Raw genomic sequence first — 18,018 nt, 5'->3', positions numbered from 1 at the left:
AACTAATCAAGATACTATTGAATTACAGCTGGCAAATTAGGAAATGAATCAGAGACTGATGGACATTTGTAATTTATTAAGCCAAACTGTCTCAGCTGGTAAGGAGCAGATGTCCCTTATCAGGCTGCAATCCATACCAACCCCAGGATTTGTGCAAAGTTATTCCGGAATCTGCAGTCTCGTGCAGAAACATGATTTGGGGAAACAATTCTGCACTTGTACCCCCACTGGAACAAACACTTGGGCAATGGAATAACACCCTTTGTTATTATGATAGTGCCATCATGAAAAACACACAGCTTGATTCTCCCTGCTTGACCCTCAGTGATACAGTACCTGAAGTCCATTATATGACTATTATTTCCAAGCATTTTCCAGACTTCAACTGTTCTGAGTTGTCGTGGTGAGCTCATACTATTTGCTTGTCATTCCTTTCTTTTTAATGGAGGAGGTGGCTGCCAGAATGTGTAACGTAAGTTTTCAGAGATACTGTATGAATACCATTCGCTTGGGCACTGTAAGTGCTTTGGCTCTACATTCTAGGATGTTGAGATTAAGTCCCACAGCTTTCATGGTCAGACATTTCACACCTGTGTGCAAGCCAAGTGGGCATCTCTGCCTGTGCCTGTGCCCAGAATCTGAGAAGAAGATGGGACACAGGAGTCAGTATTCCCTTTCCTTGGGCTTTTCAGGTTCTAGCCACCATATCAGCTCTGTGAGGACATGATGAGATGACAAAATATTCTTGTCCATCTGGTGCCTCTATGGGAAGCGTATGGACTTGAGCCAAAGTCATAGGAGCCACAGCTGAAGGCTGGCATTGGATGTCATGTGCATGCCGACATATGGTCTAATGCTCCAAGGCATGTTCATGCCATAGTAGCAGGATTAGATTTTATCTCATGTAGAAGCAATCACAGTGACAGGACCCTGTCTTTGGGCAAGTGCTCACTAGCCTGGAACTGGTCGTAGTTCCTATGAACTCCATCATTTCTGACTGTAACTTTGGCTCTGTTTTAATACACTTCTTCAGGAGAATCATCTGGATGAACAGCAAGCATATTCTAGGCTCGTTGCCAGTGCCTGTCTCTCATCAGCTGGTCACCTACATAAGGACAGATGTGCAGGCCCTGTCTCAAGTGCACTACTCCTGTAGCGAGGAGTCTTAATGCTGCACAGTCTGCAATGCTAGAGAGTCTGAGCTTTGGTCCCACTTTTGAAATACTTCCTACCAGACAGGTAGATGACTATGTGAAAGTAGGCCATGTGTCATTCAAGAACCATAAGGCAGGCTTGACTGCAGACAACAGGAAGATGGAAGAAAGCATCATCATCCTCAATCTAATGTGACATAAGTTCAGCTTCCCCAGATTCCCCCAAAAGACATCGAGCCGCCTCTTCTTCAGAATATCAGGAAGAGCAGCCTTGCCTGTGTTCTGTTGCAGCTGCTGTGATGGAGCTGGTTCATCCCCTCAGCATCCAGAATGGAGACCCATCCAGTGGAAGGAGGTGGAAGGCACCTTCTGCATAATTGCCTAGTTATTACAGTGCTTGTTTTTACAGAAAAGGTCTGGATTTAATACCCTTCTGAATTTGCATCTAAACCCACTGCTGCCATTAAGCAGGACTGTGCCAAAGCCCTGAACAGCCTTGGACAGGGCTGCTCCCAATTCTGCCTTTTGAAACTGGTTGTAAAGGAATGCAAGAGCAATGGTGCCAGAGAGATAGAGAGGGAGAGGGTGCAAGCTTGCTTCTCATCTTGTTTATGCTTTTTCTTTAGTTTCACTGAAAAAGCACTATACTTGCAAGCGGACTCTAACCAGATTTCCATAGTATAGTACTACAAATTTTCTTAAGTGGGTAAAGCATTTCCACCTGTATTTTGATTTTCAGTTAAAGGCTGTGTAGAACTGCTAGACATTTAATTAGAATATAAACTAAAATCCAACTAATTTGAGATCTATCCAGCCAGTGTGCCCAACAAATCAAGTTAAGTAACAATGGCTGAAGAGGCAGTGGACTTTGTTCTATGAATAAAGCAATATAGACTAGCTGTTCAGTTTTAAAAAGCAAATGCATGCAAATAAAAAACCTATAACCCTAAAGGGCCTTTAACCTTTTCAAGACAGGATTCTACTGCAATACCTTGTTCTGTGCAGAACTGAGAGCACTAGTCCAACACTTTTGAATACCCCTGCAGTGTGCACACACAAAATGGCTGAGTAAGAAATTCAGGAGCACATGTATAATGGCGTCCAAGTAAGAAGCTTCACAAACTCTGTTGATATACTATAGCACGTGGTGTAATTCAGCCCCCTCGAAATGCTTTAATCTCATCTATTTATCTCCTGGCAAGAGGAAATAGGATACACTGGACTTCTACTTTGCCACGCTGACCATTTTTAATGTACTTATGTATACACCTTTATAACTGGATAACTCAGCTTTCATACAGTGGCCAAAATGAAATCATTCATTTTTAGGTTTAACTGCATATGTAATTATACTTGATCTTGCAAATACACAGTAAAAAGACATTACTCAACTATGACAAGTCACTACCAATTCCGTATATAAATTCTGAGCACAAGTTTATGAGCCTGTAAAATCTTAAGTTTTCATGTTGCTTTTTACTTTTCCAAATTAATCTGCTAATTCTGTCCTATACTGCTTTTTAATAGCTCTCTAAAGACTGTGGCTGGCAATTTTACTATTCAATTATGTACTAGAATCCACTTTACTATGAGAATCCGAACATTTTCCCACACCAGTAGCAACTAATCCCAAATAGCATCAGACTGCACATTTCAAAACAGGTACTGGCACCACCTACTATCATACCTGTAAGTCTGTTACTTATTTAAGGTGTACAAAGCCTCATTAAACAGTTCTTTTTGAGTGAATCCCTTTAACTATATCATGCATGAGATGAAATTGAAATAAAAAGTCAAAGTTCACATTTGACCAGTTAGCTTTGAAGCCAATTTTGAAACTACAATCTGCCTTGTAACAAATATTTACTAACTTCTCTCAGTCAAAAAGGCTTAAAAATGCATCACTGACATAATTTAATACTTCTTGGAATAAGAAAGCATCTGTAATCCCTGTGGTACAAGACTGTTTACTTCTCTACAATTAGTGGATGCCTCCAAGCTACATCATTAATATGAACATTGCACTGGGGATGCACCTGCAACTCATCTACTTGAGAATGAGAGGTTTTTTGCTTTTGCAGTATCTGTACACACACATCTGCTGCTGAAAGGCCAGCACATCCCTTCTGCACTCCGGATTCCTTTCAGACAGAGTTCAAGGACACGCACGCAACTCTCTGAAGAACAAGGGATGACATGATGTGGATGTGCATGTGCGTAAGTACTGAACATTTTTAAGACCTCCCGCCACTTTGTTTTCCTTTGGAGTAATATCCACATGCCCGTTCCACTGCAGGCCCTCCCAGAGCCGTGGTCAGTGAGAGAGGCAGAGCTACAAGTCCCAAGAGAACAGAGACCAAAGAATCTAAATTCTCACATACAGTATTTGATCCTGACATGGTATTTGCCCGACTAGTTTCACTAGCTGGCCTGTGGAGGACACTTCTGCTTTTGCGGGAGAAATTAAATGGAGATTGAAAAGTAGAAAGGGAGACTGCCATCTTTATCCAGGTCTGCTGTCTTTATGTAAGAAGAAATGAGGAAGGAATGCCCCAGATCCTGCCTGTTTTCAGTGAAAGACTCAACTCTGCTTCATCTTCCTCTCTTGACATATGAGAAGCAGATTTTGTAACAATTCCAACTTTGACATTTTGGTCTTAAGTCAGCAAGACATTTAAACACCTGCTTTGTGAACAGAATTACGTTGCTGTTTCCCCAGAACTTTGACTTGAAATGTAAGAACCTCTTTTCTAACAAGAAAACCTTTAAGAAAGATTAATATTCAGGAAGTTGGCAGGATTCAAGAACAAAATCTAAGTTGTCTACTGCTGCAATAAATATCTGATTGGTTTGATGCAACTGGTGTATGCAACATCAGTGATTTAACATCACTGCAAAGAAAAAAAGTCTACCTTGCTGCTCTGCTGTGCTCATGCCAGTAAAAGTGGCCCCTTCCTACCCGGTCAAAGAATTCAGATGTGTTAATGCCAGATGGAGTCCACCATGGAGAACAAGTCTCTTCTTAATTCAAATTAAATGTTAAACTTTTTTTAATTTTGATGTAAACTAATTTTATTCTCACTTTTGTGTTCCTATGGTGATTTGAAATAATCTGATTGAAAACACAACTTCCAATATTTCTTATTTCATGCTGAGAAAGATGAAAACTCTTAAGTTCTTGCAGGTATCTCTCAAATATAATTAATAAATCTATTCTGGCCAGGACAGCAAGATTTAATCTCCAAGTAGCAAAGGTCAGTTTACAGCAGGTGGGGAATGGAGATAAGGAGACAGTGCTGTCGACTGCAGAGGGAGTTTGTGAGAGAAAATAGCTGGAAACAAATAGGAAACCATAAAATATAAATCCATCCTTAGAGTGCAAATATGTGAATGGAAAAATAAAATATAATTCCTCTAATAGGCAGAGTCCTTGCCAAATACTCATAATTTTGGATGGCTGCAAGAGCTGGCAATTTGGGTGGGAACAAAACGCATGTATAACCTTGACCCCCATGCTGAGCTCAATCTATTCATCTGCAGGATTTTCCCCAAACAAATCCATCATCTGCCCTGCTCCTGGAGCACACTGCTACACAATGCTGAGAAGCACTGTGGATAGCCAAGAAGAGTTATTAAGTCAGAGGTTCGTAGGTTTTGGGGTTCTTTTTGTTTGGTTTGGGTGTTTTGTGTGGGTTTTTTTACTACATTATAGAAGATTTAGGATCTCCCTTCACTCTTAAGCTGTAAGAGGAGAAGGCTGCTGTAAGCCCCTCTGTGGAGGGACATGAGGGATATCCACATGACACTTCGCTTAAGAAACAAAACCATCAACTGCAATAACTGAAAGCACGGGAAGCATCTACAACTAACGGTGAGGGATCTGCAGTCAGCATACATGTCATTTTTGTTTCTCTGTATCTATGAATAATTAAGGAAGACTAAGATATTTTTTCACTGATAGGCTTCTTTTGTCCTTGTGCATCTGCCGACTGGAAGACATCCAGTGAATATTAAAACTTTTTTGAGCAGCATTAGGTTAAAGATGGAGAATCTAAAGCCACAATGACGGAAAAATTATGTACCTGATTTTCATATATACTTCTTAAAAACCAGTATGTGGCTGACTCCAGAAAGACTAAAAAATTGCAGGGAAGGACCTCAACATTGTACAAGGTTATATGTGATGTACTCCCCATAACATGTTTCAGATTGCAGCATGCTGTAGATTTGCAATATATAAATGGAAAACCAAATAAAATACTAAAATTAAAAAATGTTGCTGTCACGTCAGTACAACCCTATGTAAAAATCGTACTGACTCTAAAGACACTAGACAAGCGGACAGAATTCAGTACCTGAGAAGCAGTCAAATAATCTATGATATATTAGTCAAATAATATATCTAGCTTTTCACTGATTTGTAAGTGAAATGTCCCTTTCAGTACATACAAAGTAAAATGTTACTATAAAAGAAGCCACATTTTCAATGACAACTCAGTGGTACTTAAATACAATAATGAGTATCACAGCAAAACTTCAGGATGACAGGACAACCTGGACTCCCAATTCACAGACACCAACTTTCAGAACGCAACCAGAGAGAGAACATTTTGGAAAAAAGATACATTTTTTTTCACTGAGAAACTTATGCTAAAATAATAATCTGTTCCCATTAAGTCAATGTTTTTCACTTCTGACTTGAATAGGAATATGATTAAAAGGACTACGTAGAAAGAACAGATGAAATCCTGATTAAAAACTGTTATATTCAAAGTTCTTTGCAATAAAAAAACACCTCAAACCAGAAAACAAACATTCTCACAGCACAATGATTTCAAAAGACAATGTAAAAAATAAATGTATATAAAACCTGTCACTGTACTATATGTGCCCTGTATGGCACTATAGACTACTAGTGCAACTCCATTATTTTTACAGAAAAATTGTACTTTGAATTAAATTTGTTTTCAAACACTTAATTTCTCAGGTATATAATTTAAAATTGCCAAATTACTTTAAAAAAATCCTAAAGTGGCTATAAAGTATTTAGAGAGACTTTTTTGATGGTAAGCTTCCTAGTTCAGTCAACTTACTGACGTGGTCATATGCTACTACGGTGTCAAATTCTGCCCAAAGATCTGCACAGGCATATGCCTAAAAAATTGAACTGCTAAGCCTGACAGTTTGAAAACGAGTGCATTGCAAGATGGTATGCTTGCAGTCTCAATTAATTCCCCAGAACACGTGTATGTGACTGTGTCAAGTTGTTGGGTTTTTTTCAGAGGAGCTTAAGCCCAGGTAAGGAATGATGAGCATGTAATTAGCTGAAAAGCCACAGATCTTCAGGCAATCCAGTAAGCGTGAATTACTGCCAGCCCTTAGCTAAAACAGCTTGTACAAAAGTCTGTGTGCTGCAGATATGTAACCAATAGGAAATGGTTGTCTGATTGCATGAATTTTACGCATCTCCAGCTTTCTAACTGATCCGAATGCCTCATCTAGTGCTCAGAGGCACCTTGCATAAGAGACTTACAATCCACAGAAGAAAGGATTTCACTCATTCGCCTATGTAATTTTACATGTTTGACAGATTACCAAACAATTATATTCTTCATTAATTAATCACACCAGACCATGATATGTTCTCCATCTCTATGAACAGGTACACTCTTATTACAACTGCAGTTGGGAATAAATCGTGTAGTCGGCCTGTGGCGTGTTTTGAGTTTCCAGCAGCAGTATGTTTCTTGGAGATAGACTGAGCCTCACTAATTTTCTACAAACCAGTATCAGGCCAAAGAGCCACAAGAAAACATATTCTTACCAGTTTGAAGGAAACCTAACTGCTTTTCCACCATCAAGTGAAACTGAATTAGATCCCTTTTCATCCTTCAATCAATCAATAAGCATGTAAGTAACTCATAATTCACAGGAATAGTCATGTGAGTAAAAGCATCCATAGGTTTATGTGACTGTAGGATTAGACCATATGCAAAAAGCAATGGCTTTGGTAACATGCTAATATATTTACTAGTATATATTTTCACGTAGTAAATTCAATCTAGATTATCATACATGAGCTCTAAATTCTGTTCATAAAAGCAATATGGTATGGGCACATTTAAAAGCGCTTGTGAAGTACTTTGAAATGAAGATCCAAGAGAAAACATAATGCATACATTTGGGTTTTTTTGAGATACAATGTGCAAAATAAAGACCTACCTTTACATTTTGGCATTACTTGAAATTAAGTTAAAAGACAGAACAGACTTCCTACTGAATACCAATGTAAGTGCAAAAGCAATGGAAAACAAATGGGTAACAGAACATTATAAAAGCCAAAAGGGCACAGTAAAAGTACTCAGAAGTTGTTATGATTTAATATTATGATGATAGAGAAACTAAGTTTACTAACTTACCCTCATCTTTGCACACGCATCCTGTGTTGACTCTGTGCCTCTTAACTCTTTTACCAGCATAGAACCTAAATACTAAAATAAAAATCCATTAAATTTAATTTAACTGAAATTCCAGAACAGACAAACATCTGCAGAAATGCACTAAATATGCCTAAAAAACCCATAGTGGTAGCAGTCAACTTACTATATTGCTTTAGAGGTTTTTTTAGCTCTGCCGTTCTCTGATAAATCATTTGAACCAGTGTGTTAATCAGCCTATGAAACAGGAACGCACAGCTACAAGTGTACTGAATCAGATGCAGCTTTTTGAAACAATATTTGAAAGTCTTCTAGCTTATCACCTTAGTCACTCAAACGACAAGAAAATACTACAGATTTCATCTTAAAAAAGCCATTTGATTAAAAAATAGAGAATCTGCTTTTTTTAGCTGCCATCTGCCAAACTCATATTGCTATGCGTGCAATCACGTGGACGTGAAGGCCAGCAGCGATGTTAACCTCTGTGTACTCAATCTGTAACTAATTTATGAGCAAATAGCAGAGCCCGATGTCAGCAAACAGTAAATAAATCTGAACTGAAAAGTAGTTTAAACCATTATTTCTTCCTAAGAAAAGGCTGACCCTGAACTATTATTTTGAAGCCTTTACTGATGTGAAGAGGGGCTGGGTGAGGGGAGGCAGCAGGGTGCTGGTGCTGGGTCCTGGTGCAGCTCACTCTCAGAAGCCACCGCACTCTCAGAAGAGCTTGCTCACCTCCAAGGGGACACAAGGCAGAGTGCCTCACTGACACAGCTCCTTTCCTACCTGCCTCTTCCTCACAATGCCACTTGCTGGCAAGGACAGTTTGAGCCCTCCTGCACCCTGACAGCAGGCTCTGCTCCTCTGGATTTGTTCCTCTGTGGTCTCAGTACATGTCTACCCCGCATTTGAATGACACTGCTCCTCCAGGGATATGGAGCTGGCTGCTCGTCCCTGCTGTTGTCACCTAGCAGTGAGCAGTCTTGTCACAGCTAACAGAGCTGCGCGAGAGCCATGCTCTGCATTTCTCCTATAGATGCCACAGGCGTGTGCATTTGTGGACGTGCACATGTCCGAATCGCTCTGTGCAAACCGGATGCTTCTGTATTTCTATATGGTGTCACACGGAAGCCTGGCTTAACAGGGGGAGGAGGACAGCAAGCCACCCTACATCTTCTCCCCAGGCATAGAGATGTCTCCCTTTGCATCCTCCTTCACTGCAGCACACCACCATGGCTTCTCTTGTCTTCAGTTCTAAGTCAGAGCAACACCAGAGCTGAAGAGGAGTCATGCCACTGGTTGAGAACAGGGCAGGTAAGCTGCAGGAGGAGAGTGCACGCCATGGGCAGGAGCCTTTTCTCAGAGGATGCTGCAGCCCACCACCGCTGCCTGACCCCTTTCATTCTATTGCACTGACTCCCCTTGGAAACAGCCTAAGCTGTCCTAACCAGATAGCGAACCAGCTTCATGTTAAACAACAACTCATCAAAAATAGCTTCAGTTACAGCTGAACGCAAGCTGGAACTGAACAGAAAGTGTGCTGGTCAACTTTCTGGTCTCCTGACCTAAACAAGAGATATTTTCTTTAAAGCCTTCAGTTCACACTGTGTACCACAGGAATCTTTGACCTGCAAGAAAATGCATGAATATTTCAATGCAGACAGCAGCCAACTGAGTAATTAGTGAGAAACACTTTACAGGGCATTATAAATGGAAGGGTGAGCAACACCAACACTACCAGATAAGCACAAGCAGAAAGGAACAAATGAAGGGCATTCCTGGAGGACTGCAGATGTGAAAGATTCATAAACCAAGCAGCTGCAAGTCCAGCTGGGGGCTTGATGGTGACGTGAATAGGGCTTTGGGCATTAATTTGATGGGACGGCTTGATATCACCCTTGCAAAAAAGCAAATAATTTAAAGCAAGCTCTGAACTTACAAAATTAAACAAAAATATAGAGTTCAACTGTATCTATTCTCTGGATCCTGCTGTCTGACACGTTTGGTATCCTTAGCCTTATCTGGGAAGGATGCGATTAATTTCGTTTTTTACATTATTTTATTATTTTTTTATGGACTAAGCTACCAGCTGGTCACGCATCAGGGGAAAAAAACCAGTGCTCTTCTGCTCACGGCAGAACAAGAGAAGAAAGATAAGAGATGGGCAGCTCCTGTCCCATCTGCATAGCAGCAAAAAATCCTCAGCTGCAGGCATTCAGAAATGCTTCCCAGGGTGGACTGTGGAACAGACATGCAAATGACAGAAGTACTGTCCAATTTAGTTGTCAGGAAAATTTTAAATTCTAGGAGGGAATTTTGCTTTCCTTTCACTTGGCTGTGCTTTTGGAAATATTCCTTCTCAAAGACCCAGAGCATGTGGGAGTGATGCAGAGCACATCCAACAGTTCAGCTGAGAGCTGTGGCATGCAATGAAAGCTGCCCCCATTACAACTTCCAAGTCAGCGTTTTACTCTATAAAGCTGAGGTCAATACAGCTCAGGGTGCTGAGATAATGCAGTGATGCATGGTCCTCAGGAACGCAAGGCGTTTCCTTAATCACCAGTAACTTGGATATTTTGATTTGGTGATTTCTTAATCACCAGTAAGTTGGATATTCCTGGTCATCCCAGCTTCATTTCTTTAATGATCCACACATCTTCCTATTTACTGCAGAGGTTACATCTGATTATGAATTTACTGCTGGATCAAGTAATGACACAAGAGGCACTCTTGGGATAAACTTGTTCACTTCACTGAAAACTATAAAAAATATTTAAAGAACTAGAAGTCACTGAGCTTCCTTTTCATTTTGAGGTGCTGCATAGGAGGAGAGCAAGAGCAAGAGCAAGTGAGCTGGACCTTGACTGTGGCTAGCTGAGGAAGGCAGAAGTTCCAGTCACTGTTGAGGGACAATCACTGCATTCAAAGCAATTTCTGCCCCAGGAAGGTCTGACGGAAAATACTGATGTGCTTAAGCAAGACAGGCCAGTAACACCCCTTCTGCTCCTCCTCAGCAGGAACCAGGCTCTGTCTCACTTAGTCTCCAATTCCTACCTTTCCAGATATGCTTTAAATCAAGTCCAGCAGCCCTCGCTCAGCTCTCCCCCAAAATGGGCTGGCGTTTGGTGAACAGAGCGTTACGCTAAAAAGCACTAAGGATCCAAGCCCCTTCAGGTAAAAAGGATCTAAACCCCATGTCCTGGCTACATGGTTAACCCCCAGCTATTATGCTAAAGGCACTACAACTACTGAGCCCCTTTGTGACGTCAGCCAGCCTTACTTCACTAGGTGGCCGCCTCCAAAGAGGACACAGTGGTCTGGGAAGCACCTTCAGCAACTGTAACAGTGCTTTCCAGCAAAGTCAGAAAAGGTAAGGAGTTTAAATAGGTGGGCTGAGGCACCTCTTCAGCTCCCCAGAAGCACCAGTCCCCCTGCCTGTTGACAGGGAACTCAAGGCTTCAGAACAGTGGTTTTCTTTTAAAAAAAACATAAAAAACTCTTCCAATATGACTTGCTGTACTTCAGGAGACCTTCCTCTCCCTCACAAGCCTTTGTAACACCCAGAGAACACTGTGCTTCAGGACCCTGATCTCCATCTTCCCTAGCTCCCTTCCCCCAAAAAGAGGTATATGAAATTCAGGCAAGGCAATATTACTGTAACTAATGGGAACAAAGCATTAATGTAGGCATGAGGACCCCATACTATGTTTTATTATTTTCTTGTAAGTACTAGACAGGGATTTGCGATGACAGATGAGAAATAGGGGCATTTGCTCTCACCACCACTCCTACAACACTGAGCCACTCACTCATAGAGTAATTTCTCTGATACTATGGCTACATGGATTGCAATACATCACAAAATTCATAGAAAAAGTACTGTGCATCCTTGTTTCTCATTTATTACAACTACAGTATTCAGAAGATCCTATCCCATTAATAGTGACTGAAAAAATATTATAAATGAAAAAAAATCAGGATCTAAGATTAATTTATCTACCCCAGATCAAACCACTACACTTATCGATACTTACAAATGCTTTATAATCGCATGACTGGAAGATGAGTTTCTCTGGATGATGTTGCCAATATTGTACCGGCGTTGATGCTGTGGCTTCATTTGGAGGTCGCAAGGTAATTGAAGGCTCTCCCCAGTCTCCTGTCTGAAAATCACAGTTGTTCCAGATATAAGTGAAGTTGCAAGCAAATTTGCCATAAAGTAGCCCCCCACTGTTGTGCTCAATTAACAGTAATTTATTTTTTACACATAGAACCATGTTACTAAAGTAAGGGAATACAACTCCTACAACATTTTTCATGATTTACTTTATAATCCAAAGTCATCTACTGTAGTGCTTAATGAGGCTTTAATTAAATCTATTTGTTTGGAGAATAAAATCATTAGGCACCAGAAATGTTCCTTAAAAATAACTGTTTAGAATACATATATGAGGATGACAGTACTTGAAAAAAAAATCACAAGATGCACAAAGATGCCATTCACAAATTCCACTATGTGTTTTACAAGCTTTTCTACATAGCTAATAAGTCTTCCATTATCCAGCACATATAACCAATAACTAACTTTCCTAAATGGCTAAATAACGGAGACTTGGCTTTGATCTGAAGACTTATTATATATTCTTCAAATGTATGAGGCATTCTTTAATCTCTTTACGAATATTTACTTTGATCATCATCTCTTGATGTCTCATTGTAGAGTTACTAACATTGCCCTTCTACCTTTACCATTCTCATTGATATAGGTGATTGCCTTCCTGAGCTGTCATCGCTCCTCTTTCCTCAAAGTCCTCAGAGAACACCGGAAGGATAGCAGTTTGCTGCCAAATCCTGTCACAGGACAATCTTCCCCCCTCCAAAAAAAGCCAATGCTGACATTGGTACAGGAACGTCCCCAGCATGGCAGTGCTGGTCTGGGCCTCACCTGCCATTGCGTATTTTCTGACATGGCTTTATCGGACCTGGACTGACCTCTGGGCCCTCGGGGGCAAACTCCACCTTGCAGGTCCATGCAAAAAAATGTCTTATTTTGAGGTTGGTTATTTTTTAACTCTGATCTCTCCTACTTTTGGGTCACATGTGCCCGTGCTACCCATGTCCTCAACACCAGGGACGCTACCAAACCAGTGTCAGCTCACTTTAACGGAAAATGACCCATGGATGGAGTCATCCTCCTCTTCCCTCTATCACCAGCTCCACTGCTCCCCTACCCTGTCTGGTCTGGCCCGTCTCTGAATTTCCCTCTCTTTCCCTCTGTGTCTTTTGGGAATCAGATTTCTGCTTCCTGATCCTCCTTCATACCCTGCTTGTTCTCTCTCAAACTATTTTACCCTCTCCTATATGATTATTTCAATTTGGATTACATTACTTCTTTCTTCACCTGCACTTATCTCTGTGTATTTTCTATGCATGTCATACTGTTAAACTACGTGTTGAAGCTGGCAAGGAATTGTGTGCTGGTTACACAATTTACAGGGGTGATGCACAGTCTATGGGAACGATATTTGTGTGTTATGTCAAAGGATGGGAAGGCGGGCAGGGGATGGTTAATGAGGCTGTATTGGATAGTGTGGTACTGGAGCATGACATAAATGGTATGGAATAAGGGGTAGAAAACGTGCTGGTTTTGACTGGGAGAAAGTTAATTTCCTTCACAGCAGCTAGCATGGGCTATATTTTGGATTTGTGCTGGAAACAGTGCTGACACACAGGGATGTTTTAGTTGCTGCTGAGCAGGGCTTACACAGAGCCCAGGCCTGTTCTGCCTCTCACCCCACCCCACCAGCCAGCAGCTGGGGGACACAAGAAGCTGAGAGGGGGCACAGCCGGGACAGGTGACCCCAACTGACCAAAGGGGCATTCCATACCATATGACATCATGTTTAGCATATAAAGCTGAAGGAAGAAGGAAGCGGGGGAGAGAGCGAGCGGCTGTGTAGTGCTTAGTCGCTGGCTGGGGTTAAACCATGACAAATTGTCATCAGCATTTCACATAGAATATGGCTAGAAGTTAAGATTTCTAAAGCAAAAAGAAGTTAAGCATCAAAACCACATGAGAAGTATCTTATCGAAGACATTCAAAAGTCTGGCAAACTATCACAGCGCACTAATTAAATCAGGACAGAGTAAACAAAACAAGTACATCATTTTCATGTGTCACAAAATAATGAAATGACACGCATTTGCACAACTCTGCAATGAAAAGCAAGAGATAAATCTGGAAACATCAACATTACCCTGCCAATATGGTAACTTCAAGCAAGTGAACATCATAAAACAAGTCAAACCTAGTTAATGTTGGCACTGTTAGCACATCTACAAATTATACAGTATTGTAATTTCTGTTTTGCCTAGTTAAAGTTGCCTATATGCTATGGATAAGACCAGTTTTTTAAAGGAAAACAGCCAGGAGCAATTGCTCCAATTTTTGGCATTCCGTATCCACAGAAATGAATCCTTCTGACCACTAACGTATAAAAACCCTCTATCATATTTAATCTGAAGTGTGAATTTGATTCCCACTTTTTTGGGGGGGAAATGAATCAGTTCTCCTTATAAAATACAGTTTCCATCATATTACAAGGGGCAAGGATCTGCATCCTTATTAGTGGAGTTCGTATTTGACTACAAGATGGATTGTACCAATCACAAATGCTCACAGTGTGCTCATCTGTCTCTTATGAACTATCCAAGGTCATAGCTAACAGACCACTTGAAACAGTCCTCCTTTTTTTTTCCTAATAAAGATACACTCCTGCATGTTCTGTGTAAGGAAGCACATCTCAGGAGGTACATCTTATTCATTCAGCAAAAGGTTACTATGATGGAACTGGAGTAAATCCAGGACAGACAAGCTACAGAATTACATCTTTTGACCAGACAGGACCAAAATTTCTATGGAATAAGTGATGCTGAGTAGTGCTCCAAAACCTTTCGTTGTGCTGCTCTGCACGTGACTTTCCTCACATGCAGGAAACGGGTAGCAGGGTACATGAGGAGTACAATAAGTACATCATTTTATGGTCTGACTCCCTTTTGCATGGAAGATACTAAAAGCATGGAGAACTGCATTGTTTCTGTCTGCAAATGAAGGGCAGTAACAAGAGGAAAAGTGATTCCCTCTCATATTGGTTGTTTTATAAAGGAGCTAGGAAGCAACAATCACAAGGAAATGAGAAATAATCTTCAACCAGGCTAATACAACTAGCATATTAGACACAGAGAGAGGGACTGTGTGGAGACCACTCATTTATATCCAACATAGTCCTCTTAAATCAGACAAAACAGAATTGGTAAGATTGCCATACATGTCTCTAGGATGATCTGAACATGAGATCATGGCACCAAACGTGTCATAGTTCAAGGAGAATCTGGACGACACTCTTGGCCACATGGTTTAGCTTCAGGTAGTCCTGCGAGGAGCAGGGAGTTGGACTTGATGATCCTTATAGGAGAGTCCCTTCCAACTGGAGATATTCTATGATTCTGTGATAATACAGCTGAGGTTAGGGGACCACAGAGATACAAGATTTCTGCTGTTGCTGACCAACCACTGCACCTGAAGACCTTTCGTGTATTTCAACGTGTCTTGCAAAGGGAGCAGCTACTAAGAAAAGCTGCATAAAATTAAACATTGTAGGTATAGATTATTAGGATGGATGAAGGTGACATGTTATACACAGTCATAAAATTTTCTTTTGTAATTGTATCATAAGTGGGTTTTTTTAATATTCAGCAGAAGTGGCTTCTGGTCTCCTTTCCTTTTGTTTCTTACAAAACTCCTTAGATTTTTAAACCACACTATTGCAAGTATTCATTCACCTATTTAAACTGAGTTATAAAAGGGTAGTCTCCAAAGCCCAGATCTGTGAAGATGTTTAAAAGCGTAATTCCTATTACATATTCCCCAAGCAATTTCCTTTCATTTCCTTTTTTTTTTTTAACTTTTCTTTAAACAAACAAACAAAAAAAGGGGTGGGGTGGGGTAAGAAGGGCTTTTAAACAAGATTTAGACTGCTAACTGCTTTCATAAATCTGGGCCTAAACATCTCTACAGCAAGAACAGGAGCTCCTCAGCTGACTGACTCTAGTCAGCAGCTGTGAGATTTAGGATGCGATGACGGCAATTAGCTTCACGTAAAATACAAAGTAGAAACTTCTTTGACCTAGAGAAGACTTGAAACAACAAGCCTCAAGTCTAGGGTAGAGAGATGTGAATTACTAGTAGTTCTGTACCTGAGGAATTGGTGCAGAACAACTCATGGGTGATATACTGAGATTCAGGACCTTCAATAAGCACCTAAACCACTTCCAAGCAGTATAGAAATATTTGTAAATTGCTGTGCAGAACCAACTATGATGTTTGATTTAATTTTTAAAAATAGGTTTGATAGGATAAGGATTTCCTGGTTTGAATATTTAATTTGCAATTACAAGAAACAAACATTTAAGCTTATGTATTTTTTATGACACAATATATGTATGGAGATTTTTATCTCTTTGATGAAGTAGAAAGGCAAGAGATAATTTATTCTTCATCTAACTTCACAGCTCATCAGACAGCTGTGCAATTTATCACGTGGCTTTTGCTGTATTGCCTATGTTTTAGTATTCTAACCTCCCCATGCCTTTAACCAGCATCTTTCCTCTCTCAGGCCTCAGTCACCTTGAGAAAGAAGATTTTTTTTTTCCTCCATATTTTGCAGATAAAGAACTTATCTTACAAAGAATCACAAAACGGTCTCAAGTCAGGTGCCAGAGTGGTAAAGATTCAATCATCTTACAGTGACAACTTTTAACCATTAAGGTCATAGCCTTAAAGACCAGTATTTCATGCTCTTGCAATGCTTCACAACCCTGAAAATAGGCAGATGTGCACATCTCAGTGCTGTAGAAAGGGTCAGATGCTTAATGTCAGAACCGCTAAAGAAGCAGATTACTACTATTAGGTAATTTTTTACAATTGTTTTCCTATCTCATTCCATTCCCTGAGAACTGTATTTCATTCATATTAAAGGCACCTGTATGCAGAGGTAGACGCAGGTAAGAAGTAATCTCAATACAACTTCTATAAATTCTAACACCCGCATCATCTTTTTATAAAAATGTCAAGTTAAACACCCTCCATGCTACAGGGGAAAAAAAAGGGCCTGGTTTTGAGTGGCTTGAATGCAGTCATTTTTAACAGGGACCACATCTTACAACTTTTCAACTGTTAAAGCCTAATGCCTAGTTGTAACATGCATTAGTCACCATGACAATAATGAATTTGAGCACACATAGATACAATGGTTCTGGCTGAAAAATTAATTATTTTCTCCCTGTAATAATTTTAAATGTTCTGTGGACCAGCCAAATCCTCATTGTTTGCATACATTTGAATTCCTAGAGTGAGAGAAATCTTTTTAGCACCTTATACCTTTGGAACTTGAAATAATGGAAACAGGTTTATGGTGTACTTATGTTTTAAAAGCTTCTAAAGCTCGGTAGCCAAAATGGCCCCTCTGTGGCAGAAATGCTCCACAGAGGCAGTTATACGACAGAAATCAGGAGAAATCTACAGCTCCTCTGAAATCCTACTCTGAACGACGGGCTGTCGTCCTTACCACACTGCAGTACAGATCAGCCAGTTTGCTCTCATGTGCACAGCACATGTGACTGTCACATAAGTGATGAAAATTCAAAGCACCATCAGTGTTACCTCTAATTCCCCAAAAGTGCCTCTGCACACACCGTGGCACGTTCCACAGCTAGGCAAAGCCTATAGGTTAACACAGAAAGGGCAGCACAACACATTGTGGGGGTGAAACTGTGCAAATCGAGCTGTTTACACGGTTTCTTGCTTTGGAAAAGTGAGCAAACAAAAACATCAGGAACAGAAGTCAAAGCTCCCCCTGAGCGAGACTGCTGCTGGCAATCCCCCCATGTCCTGTATGTGCACCATACAGCCAACATATGCTAACCACATGGCACGATACACGAATGCGCGCACACATAATCCCGAAAGAGGGCAGACAAGTTACAAACTTTTTTTGTCATTTCAGCGACATGACACCCGTAGATAACACCATGGCAACAGACTGTACATCCATAGAGTGACAACATAGCCATTTATCACTGTATCTTACATTATGAACCTGATGAATCGATGAGAAAGGATATCCTGCATTCTGGTTGGTCCAGATCTCACAGACAGAGGACTGCTAATATAAAGAGAAAACTACATCTCATCTTGTAAATATTAATGCACCACAACTGCCAAAAGGCAAGAATCATTAAGAAAAGGCTTGCAATAACATTAAAGAAGGAAGTAAAACAGCTGTTAAAAGTAATTTTTTATTTATTTGCTGACAGAATACTTTCGGACTGACTGGAAGGAAACATGGTTTATTCAGAGACTTCAGAAG

At 40.4% G+C, this 18,018-nt stretch overlaps 1 protein-coding gene across 7 annotated transcripts in view; it reads right to left on the bottom strand.

The window, feature by feature from the left end:
* Positions 1–18,018, bottom strand: part of ANKS1B (ankyrin repeat and sterile alpha motif domain containing 1B) — a 442,036-nt gene that overhangs the window by 16,192 nt on the left and 407,826 nt on the right. For 4 of the 7 annotated variants that reach the window (XM_027794224.2, XM_027794228.2, XM_055808607.1 and 1 more), the window contains 3 exons: positions 17,740–17,814; positions 11,626–11,754; positions 7,574–7,645 (listed from right to left, as the gene is read on the bottom strand). In XM_027794224.2, the coding sequence (XP_027650025.2) occupies positions 7,574–7,645; positions 11,626–11,754; positions 17,740–17,814 (276 nt within the window). The remainder of the gene's footprint in view (positions 1–7,573; positions 7,646–11,625; positions 11,755–17,739; positions 17,815–18,018) is intronic. The other 3 variants (XM_027794229.2, XM_027794231.2, XM_055808606.1) reach the window with 1 other exon arrangement.

The sequence above is a fragment of the Falco peregrinus genome, chromosome 6 (genome assembly GCF_023634155.1).
Source record: "Falco peregrinus isolate bFalPer1 chromosome 6, bFalPer1.pri, whole genome shotgun sequence".
Taxonomy (NCBI): Eukaryota; Metazoa; Chordata; class Aves; order Falconiformes; family Falconidae; genus Falco; species Falco peregrinus.
Note: the sequence above shows the minus strand (reverse complement) of the source record. Positions and strands in the feature narration are given on the sequence as shown.